Source organism: Salvelinus fontinalis, chromosome 18 (genome assembly GCF_029448725.1).
Source record: "Salvelinus fontinalis isolate EN_2023a chromosome 18, ASM2944872v1, whole genome shotgun sequence".
NCBI lineage: Eukaryota > Metazoa > Chordata > Actinopteri > Salmoniformes > Salmonidae > Salvelinus > Salvelinus fontinalis.
This window is the reverse complement of record NC_074682.1, coordinates 16923887-16937090: the sequence shown is the minus strand read 5'-3', so window position 1 is coordinate 16937090 and position 13204 is coordinate 16923887. Positions and strand designations below refer to the sequence as shown.

The window sequence follows — 13204 nt, the reverse complement described above, 5'->3', positions numbered from 1 at the left end:
CATCTCCTCCTCCTTCATTCCTTTCTCCAGTTTGCAGAGAGAAGGGCTGTCCACAGTTTAATTCATGAAATATATTTTGTTGTGAAAACATGTTACTATCGATGTTCCCAAACAGATTTCACTTGTTTTCCCAAATTAAGCATTGGGTAGCTTTCGGAACAGGGTTGGAGAGCCCGTGGCATACAGAGTTTGGGCAGAATATCAACTGTCGTGTAGCGAGAGACTGCTCCTCAAACAGTGGTTAATGCATGGAGTGGAATACATGTTCTTATAAGCACAGACATTTCTATACGCAATCCCGTGTGAAAGCAGTTTTAATGGTTCCACTAAAAAGAGGAGGATCCCAGCTGCTACTATATTTATTTCTCAGCTGCTAATATTAAGCACATTCGTCAAAACCGGAGTAGCCTACCCAGCATGATTGAAAAATGACAGTGTCAAATGTTGCAGACATGTCCAAGATGATGAGGATGGCAATGTTTCCAGCATCAGCAGCACAGAGGTCGTTCACTACCTTTACCAAGGCAGTTTCAGTGCTATGCATAGCCCGGAAACCCGTCTGGAGCGATTTGAAAAGTTCATGAGAGGTGATGTGTTGTTGGATTTGTGATGCTACCACTTTAGTGAGAAAGGGAGGGGGTTGAGTTTGGTCTGTAGTTGGTGAGGAGCTCAGGGTCCAGGCCCTGTTTCTTCAGAATAGGAGATAGCCGCTGTTTTCCATGGAGTAGGAACAGGGTCAGATGTGAGGGATGCATTTACAATCGTGACCACCAGGGGGCAGAGAACAGGGAGGCATGCCTTAACTATGGCAGTGGGCATGGGGTCAACGGAGCAGGTTGTGGTTTTGAATTTAGAAAATAGTTTAGTGATGGTGGTTTCCTTGACAAGGGAGAAGGCATTAAGTCTGTTCTCAGGTGGTGAGTCAGGCAGTCCTGGGGGGCAGGGCCGGCCCTGGGCTTAAGCAATATAAGGGGTCGCTTAGGGCCCCCGGCCGCTAGGGGGTCCTCAACCCCCCAATTTGCTTTAAAACCACAACATTTTCCCTATGCCTCAAGGTAAAATGGAAAGAATTGCAGGAAATGTACAAAAAAATATATATTCTCTCTGCCGTCAAGGGGTCCACCAAATCGGACATAGGGTCCCCAAAAAGCTAGGGCTGGCTGTGCTGGGGGGAGAGGGGGTCAGATGAAGGGTCAGACTGTTGCACCTGTTGGTAGATAGCCTGCTGGCCAGAAAACTGTCACAGAGGTCAGTGTCTGTCTGAGTCTTTCACCAATTTACCTATTGCAGCTTTATCACCAACTTTTTTGCCTTGAATGCAATGTATTGATTTATGCAATCCTGATGCAATCCTATCAGTCAATATCCTTGACACTTATTGCATTCAATGCAATGTATTGACTTCTATATGTCAATATCCAGTCTGTGGAGGTGGGAGAGGAGAGACAGAGAGGACAGAGAGAGATCAAAGGAAGGGGAAGGGGTGGAAAGGAGGGAGAGAGAGAAGGGGAGAGTGAGGGGAGAGGGGGGAGATTGACGGAGGGAGGGGAGAAGAGAGGAGAGAGAGAGAAAGCGACAGGGGGATAGGGAAAAAGAGGAGAGGAAAATAGGAGAGAGGGGGGAGAGTGGAGGGGGTAAAAGAAGGGGGATGGAGATAGAAGTGAAGGGGGGATAAAGAGGAGGTAGAAAGACAGAGGTAGGCAAAGAAAGTGAGAGAATGGAGAGGGAGAGAGAGACAGAGAGAGAAAGAGAGAGTGGGTGAAGGAAGGTTGACACTTCTTTTCCCATTTACTACAATGTATTGACATAAACATCATCTGTTGTTTTCTTTTCGCAAAAACTTCACACAATGACGTTTTCCTATGATACCATGTTGCGGCCAGCCCAGTTTAGGTTCAGATCAGAACAAATTAGGCTATTATTTGCCAGGTTTGTCATTAGCCTAGTGAGTGCTTCCTATATCAAATCGTGGTCACCTAAGCAAGCTGAGGCGGTTCTGCATTATAGATGTTTGTTCTGGAGAGAGACAAGGTCAGTCTTTGAAACCAGACACATGCTGTTACCTCTGTGACTCAAAGCCTACAACACCAACAGAGACAAGAGAACTCTCTTATTACACACACACGCGCACACAGTGCTTTGAAGGTTAAATGGAAAAACTACAGACCTAACGTTGAACTTAACCGAAGGAACACATTTGCACACAAGCTACACAAACTCTTGAGTGTTGAAAAATGTCAAACATGTCAAACACAATGTCAAACATTGTATGTACCTAAGTGTATGTAAACTTCCGACTTCAACTGTATCTACCAGTAAAAGCTAACTAAGGCAACAATGGGCATGCAACCTAAGAATTGAAAAGCTTTAGTCCGAAGTGTTGGTTAATAGGTGATTTGTGAAATGTTGGTTAGTAGGCTATCTGTGATGAGCAATTGTCATCATGCCCTGTTTGCATCAGGGGCGTAGACATGGATGGACCTGAGTGGACAGAGGCCCACCCACTGGGGAGCCAGGCCCTGACAGTCCCACCCAATCAGATTGATGTGGTTTAAGCATTGTTGTAATCTGAAAGCATCACATTTTTTTTCTATTTAAAAAAAAGTGTGATTTTGAGAGTTAAAATATTAAAAATCTACAGGAAATCTAGTATTTTTTTTTTACACAGGGAGCCTTTCCTTCGCTGGGCGGGCTGTTTGGGAACTTTTTGACAACATTATAGTATACCCACTTCTCCAGGCACCACTACACCACTGCATAGGGATGATGGAAACACAGCAGTCACACACAGCATGATGTTAACCTTTTCACGTGCGAGTTCCAAATATCTCTAACGGTCGCCCCAGCGGGAGTTGTTTTATGCATGGGATGTCAAAATGCCCTCACTGTTCCAAAATATGTTTGTTACGCAACAAGGCAGTTAACACGCGCTGCCTGCTAATTATCTATAGGCTGTGTTTCAACTTGTCAATTTCAAAATTATTTTCTAACAAGTTTTATTTTCCAACAGTTTGAATTGAGGTGTGTTATACCTTCTCATTAATACACATAAGGAGTAACCCATTTCACTGTTGCGGACAACTTATGTTTGAGGCTTTGCTGAGTTGGACAACCTTCTCTGTTCAATGAGATCCCAAGAACTTCCCTGGTGTTTCCCCAGATCAAGTATGAAGACATTGCAAATCTCTAGTCAGAACAGGCCTGCACAAACTTTTCCCCTGGCACATTTTATAGCTGACGCCTGCATTGCCTTCATTATTGTTTTCCAAATCATGCATTCCGATTCAGGATTGTAATGGACACAAACTCAGCAAAAAAAGAAACGTCCTCTCACTGTCAACTGCATTTATTTTCAGCAAACTTAACATACGTAAATATTTGTATGAACATAACAAGATTCAACAACTGAGACATAAACTGAACAAGTTCCACAGACATGTGACTAACAGAAATGGAATAATGTGTCCCTGAACAAAGGGGAGGTCAAAATCAAAAGTAACAGTCAGTATCTGGTGTGGCCACCAGCTGCATTAAGTACCGCAGTGCATCTCCTCCTCATGGACTGCACCAGATTTGCCAGTTCTTGCTGTGAGATGTTACCCCACTCTTCCACCAAGGCACCTGTTCACAGACATTTGAGGGGAATGGCCCTGGCCCTCACCCTCCGATCCAACAGGTCCCAGACGTAAGCTGTAGTGTCTTAACGACCGTTCCACAGGTGCATGTTAATTCATTGTTTATGGTTCACTGAACAAGCAAGGGAAACCGTATTTAAACCCTTTACAATGAAGATCTGTGAAGTTATGATTTTTATGAATTATCTTTGAAAAGACAGGGTCCTGAAAAAGGGGCGCTTCTTTTTTTGCTGAGTTTATATAGAGGCTGCTGCCCTAAAGGTGCATGGTAGAGTAACCGAGTGGTAGTGACAGTGACTAAAGTTCAGGGCAGGGTAATGGGCGTGGGGCGGCTAGTAATGACTATTTAACAGTCTGATGGCCTTGAGATAGAAGCTGTTGTTCAATCTCTTGGTCCCAGCTTTGATGCCCCTGTAGTGACCTAGCCTTCTGGATGGCTAAGGTCTTTGATGAACTTCTTCGCCTTCCTGTGACACCGGGTGCTGTAGATGTCCTGGAGGGCAGGTAATGTGCCCCTGGTGATGCGTTGGGCAGACCACACCACCCTCTGGGAGAGCCCTGCGGTTGCGGACAGTGCAGTTGCCGTACCAGGCGGTGATACAGCCTGACAGCATGCTTTTAATGGTGCATCTGTAAAAGTTTGTCAGGGTCTTAAGGGCCAAGACTAATTTCTTCAGCCTCCTGAGATTGAAGAGGCACTGTTGCGCCTTCTTCACCACAGTGTCTGTGTGGGTGGACCATTTCAGATTGTTAGTGATGTGTACACTGAAGAACTTGAAGCTTTTCACCTTCTCCACTGAGGCCCTGTTGATGTGGTTGAGGGCATGCTCACTCTGCTGTCTCCTGAAGCCGACGATCAGGGGCCGCATCCTTGCAAGGTTTAACAATCTTCGCGCCGGCCACGGAGAACGAGAGCTCACAGTCCATGGAGCGGCCTGCATCGGCGGCACGGTGTTTCCCTCAAAGTGGGTGAAGGTGTTTAGCTTATCCTGGAAGGCAGGCAGGCAAGATGTCCGTGTCCACAACGTGGATGGTTTTCCCCTTATAATCCATGATTGACTGGAGTCCCTGCCACATACGTCTCGTTACAGCCTGAATTCAAAATTGACTAAATGTATATATGTTTTATCTCGCCCATCTATACACAATAAACCATAACGTCAAAGTGAAAACATGTTTTTAGAAATGTTTGCAAATGTATTGAAAGTGAAATACAGAAATATTCCACTAGATGTCAGTCTGTAGAACTTTGTCTGATGCCTCTACTGTGAAGGGGGGCCGAATGAGAGGGGAATTAGTCAGGTCTGCCATAACCTGACCATTCTTTGACCATGAACGTTCACATGAGAGGGAGCTCTGTTCCATCGCTCATCTGAAGTCAATGTAATTCTCCGGTTTGAACGTTATTCAAGATTTATGTTAACAACATTCTAAAGATTGATTCAATACATCGTTTGACATGTTTCTACTGACTGTTACTGAACTTTTGGACATTTTGTCAGCTTTTAGGGAACACGCTTCGTGACTTTGGAATTGTTACCAAACGCGCTAACAAAAGTAGCTAATTGGACATAAACAACAGACATTATCGAACAAATCAAGCATTTATTGTGGACCTGGGATTCCTGGGAGTGCATTCTGATGAAGATCATCAAAGGGAATATTTATCATGTAATTTCTGGTTTCTGTTGACTCCAACATGGCGGCTAATTTGGCTATTGTTCTGAGCGCAGTCTCAGATTATTGCATGGTTTGCTTTTTCCGTAAAGTCTTTATGAAATCTGACACAGCGGTTGCATTAAGGAGAGGTATATCTATAATTCCATGTGTATAACTTGTATTATCATCTACATTTATGATGAGTATTTCTGTTGAAACGATGTGGCTATGCAAAATCACTGGATGTTTTTGGAACAAGTGAACCTAACACGCCAATGTAAACTCAGATTTATTTTATAAAAATATGAACTTAAATCGAACAAGACATATGTATTGTGTAACATGAAGTCCTATGAGTGTCATCTGATGAAGATCATCAAAGGTTAGTGATTCATTTTATCTCTATTTGTGCTTTTTGTGACTCCTCTCTTTGGCAGGAAAAATGGCTGAATTTTTCTGTGAGTTGGTGGTGACCTAACATAATCGTTTGTGGTGCTTTCACTGAAAAGCCTATTTGAAATCAGACACTTTGGTGGGATTAATAACAAGATTACCTTTAAAATGGTATTAGACACATGTATGTTTGAGGAGTTTTAATTATGAGATTTCTGTTGTTTGAATTTGGCGCCCTGCACTTTCACTGGCTGTTGTCATATCAATCGCAGTACCGGGATTGCAGCCATAAGAAGTTAATGAACTTCTGCCTGTCCTCGACCTGCCTATTGCCTGCCCCTTGTATTTCAATAAATAAATCAGAGACTCTAATCATCTGCCTCCTGTGTCTGCATCTGGGTCTCGCTCTGTGTCGTTATAGTATTGTCATTTTGGAGTCACTTACTGTAAATAAGAATAGAATGTTTCGAAACACTTCTACATTAATCTGGATACTACCAGGATTACGGATAGTCCTGATGAATTGTGAATAATGAGTGAGAAAGTTACATAAGGGCTATGTTGAAAGGTAGCTTGCAAGTAAGCATTTCATTACAGTTTACACCCCGCTGTATCCTGTTTACACGACGAATAAAGATATATTTGATAGTAAGGATGCTTGCCATTTCAGGAGACAGTTCTAAAAGAGTGCACCAGGGCTACATCTCCGGATAAAAATTGGGCCAGGAGGGCTGTACTGCTCCGAGGTGACAACCCAGCAACAAGGCACACTTGTTGGGTGAACACAAGATACAGTTCAGCCTTTACATGAACCAGACCTTCAAGTGGGTAGTTAAAAATGCTCTGTGGTGTGCTGGGTATTTGGTGGCATCAATTAAGAGTGATGCAAAAAAAACATGCTGCCAATCAGATGACTTTCAAGGAGTACCTGGAGGTCCCACCCCACCATCCAGTCCACACTTCTACCCGCATCAGTTCTCCGCTCCTGTATAGGCTACTCCACCACCAGCTGGGCCTCCGTACGCGCCCCCGACCCCCGGGCACAGGTGTCTCCTAACACCTATATGAGCCTCTGTCTGTGCCCTCGACATCAAATTAAAGCTGACAGTCTGCACTTTGTATCATTTCAAATCCAAATTGCTGGAGTACAGAGCCAAAACATTTCACTATCCCAATACTTTTGGAGCTCACTGTATATTTAGTTTGAATTCCAACCATTTGCTTCTCCTGAGATAGCCGTTGATCATGACTCAGTTTCATTAGATTACACATAAGAATCATTGGACAAAGGAGTCTTCTGTGCGGGGGAGTTTTGCTTAGAGCCCTGACGCTCTAAACAAAAGGTTAAAATTATACATAGCTTTATAGGATTAGTGTTACCTTACCACACGGCCATATCTCCATGTTACAGCGTGTGTTTTCTGAGTCAACTACCTGTGCTAAAAAGCTATCTGCATCTCCTAACACATATATGTAAAACGGAAGATGGACGCCACAAACATGTTGTCAATTTAAAAATAAAGTTGGCTGCAACTGTGTTATGTTTCTAGAACCGTACCGGAATTGAGAATCAATTCACGTTTAGATTGAGTATTTGGCTGTTTTGACTGTCAGAGCCAATTCACACTTTAAAAACAACATTTTTGGTCCATGGACTAAGGAGTAATGTTAGCCCGTACAGGAATATAGGACTGGGGACTGACTGATGCAGCTGTGGACTAGATGCTGGTAGAGGGGGTGGGAGTAGGACGAAAGGTGCCAACAAGAGGCAGGGCTGTCTCCAGCACTGGAACTGTTCCACAAGCTCGACAAAGCCCTCATCATACTCCCCTTGGACATCAGGATCGCTGCAGCTGTACACAGCCCATCTGTAAATAGCCCATCCAATCTACCTACCTCATCCCATATTGTTTTTATTGACTTTTTTGCACACTAGTATCTCTACTTGCACATCTATCACTCCAGTGTTAATTTTTTAAAATTGTAATTACTTCGCTACTATGGCCTATTTATTGCCTTACCTCCTTACTCCATTTGCACACACTGTATATAGACTTTTTATATTGTGTTATTGACTATGTTTGTTTATTCCATGTGTAACTCTGTGTTGTTGTTTGTGTCACACTGCTTTGCTTTATCTTGGCCAGGTCGCAGGTGTAAATGAGAACTTGTTCTCAACTGGCCTACCTGGTTAAATAAAGGTGAAATAAATAAAAAGGATCACCTGTCTCCAGTTTCTCAATGGCAGCCTTGCAATCCTGCAGCACCAAACCAGTCTGATCGAAGAGGTACTCCAAATCCATCAGCTTCCCTAAAAAAATAAAAAATAAAAATGTTTTATATGAGAATACACCGGACTGAGTATGGAATAATTCTATAACAACATTTTACAAAGAGAAATGTGTTGCAGCTTTTATATTTAAACAGCATTAGATTATTAAATATATAATCATTACCAGTGTATTTGCGTGGAACAATGTAAGAAACCAGTGACGACCTTCCTACTGCACATGGGACATTAAAGGTATTCTGCTGCCACATAGTAGGATCCATCCACAACCTGCCTGATCTTCTGGTGGAGTCCTGAAGTGGTCAGCTCCCCCCTCTCACAGTCAGAATTTGGGCATAGCTTCACATGCCAGAGCTTCCTAGGCATCCATCGCAGCAGAGAACGGGCGGTGAGGGGTGGTGGAGGGTCCCACCACATTTTGTCAACCCTGGCAAAGTCCATTTCTGGAATCCCATTCCCCGACCACCTGAACAATGCCTTGGACACCCACTTACGGTCCACATCTGGCAAAATGTGTTGCCATGCATCTCTCCATGAAAAGAAAAGACAACATCCCCACACGAGAAATAATGTAAGGATAATACATTCCCCAAATAACAGGTTATCATATCACATGAGACATACTGTGTATGCCTAGTACATCATTTGAAATGTAAGTCATCACTATAAATACGCCACACATAGAATAAGACTCAGAGGCTGAGCAGTGAGTACTATATGTAATAAACTTGATACTCGTTACACCATTGGTCGTGGCACGTCTGACTCCTGTGACTCACGCTGCTCTGCTGCCATAAGGAGCTCACCATCATCAGGCTCAGAGGATGGAAGGGCTGAAAAGTAGAACTATAAAATAAATTAATCAATTGATTAAACACCATCAAAAGATGATCCTTTGTTTTACTTATCTATTATCTCCATAAACTAAAGCATCATCATTATGATATAATTTATATTAACATAACATAGAGCTTACTAGGCTGAACCTTCCGAGGAGACATAAGCTTCCTTATTGTCCTGTTGAGATTCTGGGAGGGTCAAAGTTTTCCAACCAGCAATGACCCGAGTGAGGATGTTGAGGACCTCTGGGAACCAGTGGTCATCTGGTCTTTGCATGGCTGGGTGGTGGTAAATGGCAGACTTAATCCTGATAGCCTCCCAGCCCTCATGGAAGAGCTCCAAGTATTCCTTGAAAGCCATCTTATTAGCAGCATGGTTTTTGAAATCACTTCTTGCTGGCTGAGGCAGATTCTTTCTGCATTGATGCTACCAAATACCCAGCCCAGCACATTTTCAACCACCCACTTGAAGGTCTGCTCCTTATAAAGCCCAAATCTCATGCTGATCCAGCAAATGTGCCCTGCTTGCTGGGTTGCCACCTCTGAGCAGTATGGCCCTCCTGGTTGAACCCACCACTTTGTCTGGAGACACAGCCCTGCTCCATGCTCATTTAGTAGTTTTTGTCCCATAAATCCTGGAATCCTTACCGTTAAGACAAGGCTTCCATTTGGCAGTTTTCTGAAGCTGGGCTCCATGTCCGCTGTGAAAATAAAGGGGAACGTTTGTCTTTAATAAGCATAAATTATTTACATTTTAAATCACAGTGAGCCGACTGGATTAATAGATGGAACAATAAAATGAAGTGTATAAACTCTAGCTACCTATGTTGTCATCTCTAGTTACTTGCTAAAGCACCTTTCTACCACAGACAGACACACCAGTATAAGCAAGTGCATAGGATATCACTCATGGCTTTTAATTCATAATTAACATGATGACTAGCCTATTTGATATCAAGACAGTGTTTGCCCTATAGTTATGTCTACTAATTAGCTAAATTAATTAAAAGAGTAAAGGAGAGGTTTGCTGAGTTGAGTGACAAAACACAACTAACTTCACAAGCTATAAAAAAAATCCCACTTTGTTTAGATAGCCATCTATGGTAATAAGAAAATAACTCCACATTAGTATGGAAATAGTGGGTTTAACAAACTATTTTAATGGTCAGAGTCATCGGGCGTTAAGCTAGCTACGTTACTTCGATAAACTGTGTCAGTGTCAAAACGCCAGTTTACTAACGCGTTAGATAGCGTTACTATAGCTACACTGTAAATCTTGTTAACTGTGCTAACATATTACATGCTGACCAAACCGTATGTGCGCGATGTGGTCAGCATGTTACTGTAGCCTACACTTTACCTGATAGATATTCCGATCGATGATGATGAATGAAAACAGCAGACAACAAAAAATTGTAACTAACGTTACTTCAGAAAAGAAAGATGACCCGCGAAAATTAACTGAGGAAATAGATTTTTACATTGTCCTCTTCCAGCGTTTAACGGTCCCGCCATAGCTCATAGCTAACGTTACTTCAGAAAAGAAAGATAACACGCTAACAGAATTACCTGAGAGGAAATATATTTTCCATGGCACTCTTTCTGCGTTTAAAGATCCCGCCATTGCTCTATCGGTATTGGTCAATATTGGTTACCTATTGGTTGCACTGGTGTCTCGGATTGGTCGTGGAGTGCAATTCTTGGTTACTTCTTGGTGGCAGACGGCGATATGATTGGTTGTCGCAACCAGACATTTCCTTGACTCACCGTTGTCAGGGGAGGATATCGAGCATTCGATGTTTCAGAAGAGTACGATTAGCTAGGTTATCAGGCATTATTAATCAAATAAGTAATCAGAAATGTACATTACTTGGAGGAAGAACAAGTAATTGGCTACTAATCAAACCGATGTATAGCTGAATCCCAATTGTCGTTTTTACCTAGCTTGCTATGTATTTTCAAACAATATAACGTGTCCTTTTATTTGTTAAATTGTAAAAAGACTGTACATCTCTGCCGAAACCCGGGATCGAACCAGGGACCTTTAGATCTTCAGTCTAACGCTCTCCCAACTGAGCTATTTCGGCTCGCGTGGAGTTTTAACTGTCGTTGTTAGCTAGCTTACTATGTATTTTTAAATAGTATAACGTGTACATTTTATTTGTGAAATTGTAAAAAAAAAAAGCTTTACAGTCTCATCTCTGCCGAAACCCGGGATCGAACCTTTAGAACTTCAGTCTAACGCTCTCCCAACTGAGCTATTTCGGCTTGCGTGGCGTATGAAATGTCGTTGTTAGCTAGCTTGCTATGTATTTTTAAACAGTATAACGTGTCCATTTTCTTTATGAAATTGTAAAAGGACTTCACAGTCTCATCTCTGCCGAAACCCGGGATCGAACCAGGGACATTTAGATCTTCAGTCTAACGCTCTCCCAACTGAGCTATTTCGGCTGACGTAGGGGTTAAGAAAAGAAGAGACAATTTGAACATCTCCAAGGCATTATGGGCTAGGGTATTTATTTGCATGTAGTTTGACAGATATACCTGCAGGGGTCGATATAACGCTAAAGATTGTAATGCAAAGCATAACTAAACTACTGCACCCCATTACATAGCTACTGAAACGTTTTGTATAATTGTATTAAAATACTGTCTAAACAAAATACTATTGACCAAAAAGCTATGAAATACAATCTGGATGATACTAGATGTTTATGACAGGCATTACCCACTAAGCATTTACCAACGGCACATCTTTTAGATGTATAATTGATTCCGCTTTGGTCTGGTTCGGACTCACCTTGAATTGGTCCAAACAGCTTCTATGATTAATTCAGTTTGAACAACACAGCAGAGTACAGTACATTACAGTATCATCCTAGTTCAGAACAGTAGAATATAGCACAGTAGAGTATACAGCAGTACTGTATTGTACCTTATTTACTCTAATGTACTCTACTGTAATAAACTCTACTGAATTAAACTATACTGTACTTTACTGAAAAAAACTGTCCTGTACCATACCATGTCGTACTGTACTCGCATGTACTACACTCTACTGAATTAACTACTGTCCTGTACCATACCATACTGTACTAAACTGTGCCGTACTGTGCAGTGTTGCCAACTCCTCAGTAAGGACAGTAGCTATTGGCTGTCCTAAAAGTCGCTAGAAGTCGCTAAATGACGGCATCACCTAATTTGCATAATTGGCCATGTGCATGTAATTGTGATGGACGCTGTAGGAGAGAGGACTGACGTTGTGGGAGAGACAAAAAGTGAGCAAAAAACACCCTAAATATGTTTAGAACTACAAATGAGCAAGCTGCAGAGAGTGGCACATACAGCGAATAAAAACCAGATATTTGAGGCCATACTCCTCCTTCAGCACTTTATGGACCCCATTGTTAGTCCCCATCATAACAGAGGCATCGCCAGTCCCTATCCCTAGGAGTTTCTCTTTTTTAAGACAACACGTCTTGAGGAAAGCCACGGTGGCGGTGCTCACTAGCATAATACCCAGCATGATTTGCAAAATAATATACATTTACATTTTAGTCAAACCGACTTAAAGTCAGTGCATTCAACTAAGGTAGATAAACAACAACATATCAGTCATAGAAAGAAAAAAAACGTTACTGAGAATGTTAACTGTTCTGTTGGTTTGTACTGTAGGTTGGACTACTTTGAACATGATTGCTGCCAGTTTAAAGCTTTTGAAAACGCAAAGATAACTGCATGTGACAGATGGGAGTAATAAAACATATTCTGTTGGCTCCTGTATTAATAGGATTGAAAAAGTATTATTGTGATATTACTTTACTGAGAATGTATGTGCAGTTCAAATTTGGGTATAGAATCAATGACCAAAAAAGTTGCCTGTAAATTACATCTTTTCTACTTACATTCAGAACTGGAAATTAGCTTGATTTCAACGTCCGTAGAATAGGTATTTTCATCTTCCGAATAAGACATTTTCAACATCCATATAAGACGTATTTTATTGACGTCAGGAGAAGGCATCTTTTCACCTTTCATTCAGCACCTAAAATGCACCTGAATTCCACATCTGGAAAAGACATCTAATGTAATTTTTCTTGCTGGGTAGTGCCTGCAGCTCACTCTGTTGTTGGTTGTTGAACTGTTGCTCCTGTGCTTTGCATGCCCTGCAACAGCTTCAGCCCACACACACAACTTCCTTTGACATGCTGAAGAGGTATTTTTTCCCATCTCCCACACCACACTTCAGCCTGTACTCAAACTGTAGATCGGCCTATTGCTCATAGCAACAGAGAACCCATCATTTGTACACACACACACTCCCCTTATATGAATAATGCATGTCAGCTTTGTCTTTTATTATAGTATGGGAAAAGGCAGTCTCAGAG

The 13204-nt window shown here is 42.1% G+C and overlaps 1 protein-coding gene and 2 non-coding genes across 14 annotated transcripts in view; all 3 read right to left on the bottom strand.

Annotated features, from left to right (window-relative positions):
• The window catches only part of LOC129815076 (inositol hexakisphosphate kinase 2-like), a 37263-nt gene extending 24282 nt beyond the window's left edge, over positions 1-12981 (bottom strand). The window contains exons 1-4 of one of the 12 annotated variants that reach the window (XM_055868417.1): positions 12722-12981; positions 8954-9517; positions 8144-8823; positions 7912-7998 (exon numbers count right to left, since the gene is read on the bottom strand). In XM_055868417.1, coding sequence (XP_055724392.1) covers positions 7912-7998; positions 8144-8240 — 184 coding nt within the window. In that variant the 5' untranslated portion in view covers positions 8241-8823; positions 8954-9517; positions 12722-12981. Of the gene's footprint in view, positions 1-7911; positions 8001-8143; positions 8824-8953; positions 9518-10176; positions 10806-12721 lie in introns of those variants that run through there. The other 11 variants (XM_055868421.1, XM_055868423.1, XM_055868415.1 and 8 more) reach the window with 11 other exon arrangements.
• trnaf-gaa (transfer RNA phenylalanine (anticodon GAA)) lies at positions 10831-10903 on the bottom strand. The gene has a single exon. It is a non-coding gene; the product is annotated as a tRNA-Phe (tRNA).
• trnaf-gaa (transfer RNA phenylalanine (anticodon GAA)) lies at positions 11195-11267 on the bottom strand. The gene has a single exon. It is a non-coding gene; the product is annotated as a tRNA-Phe (tRNA).
• Positions 12982-13204: the final 223 nt, after the last annotated feature.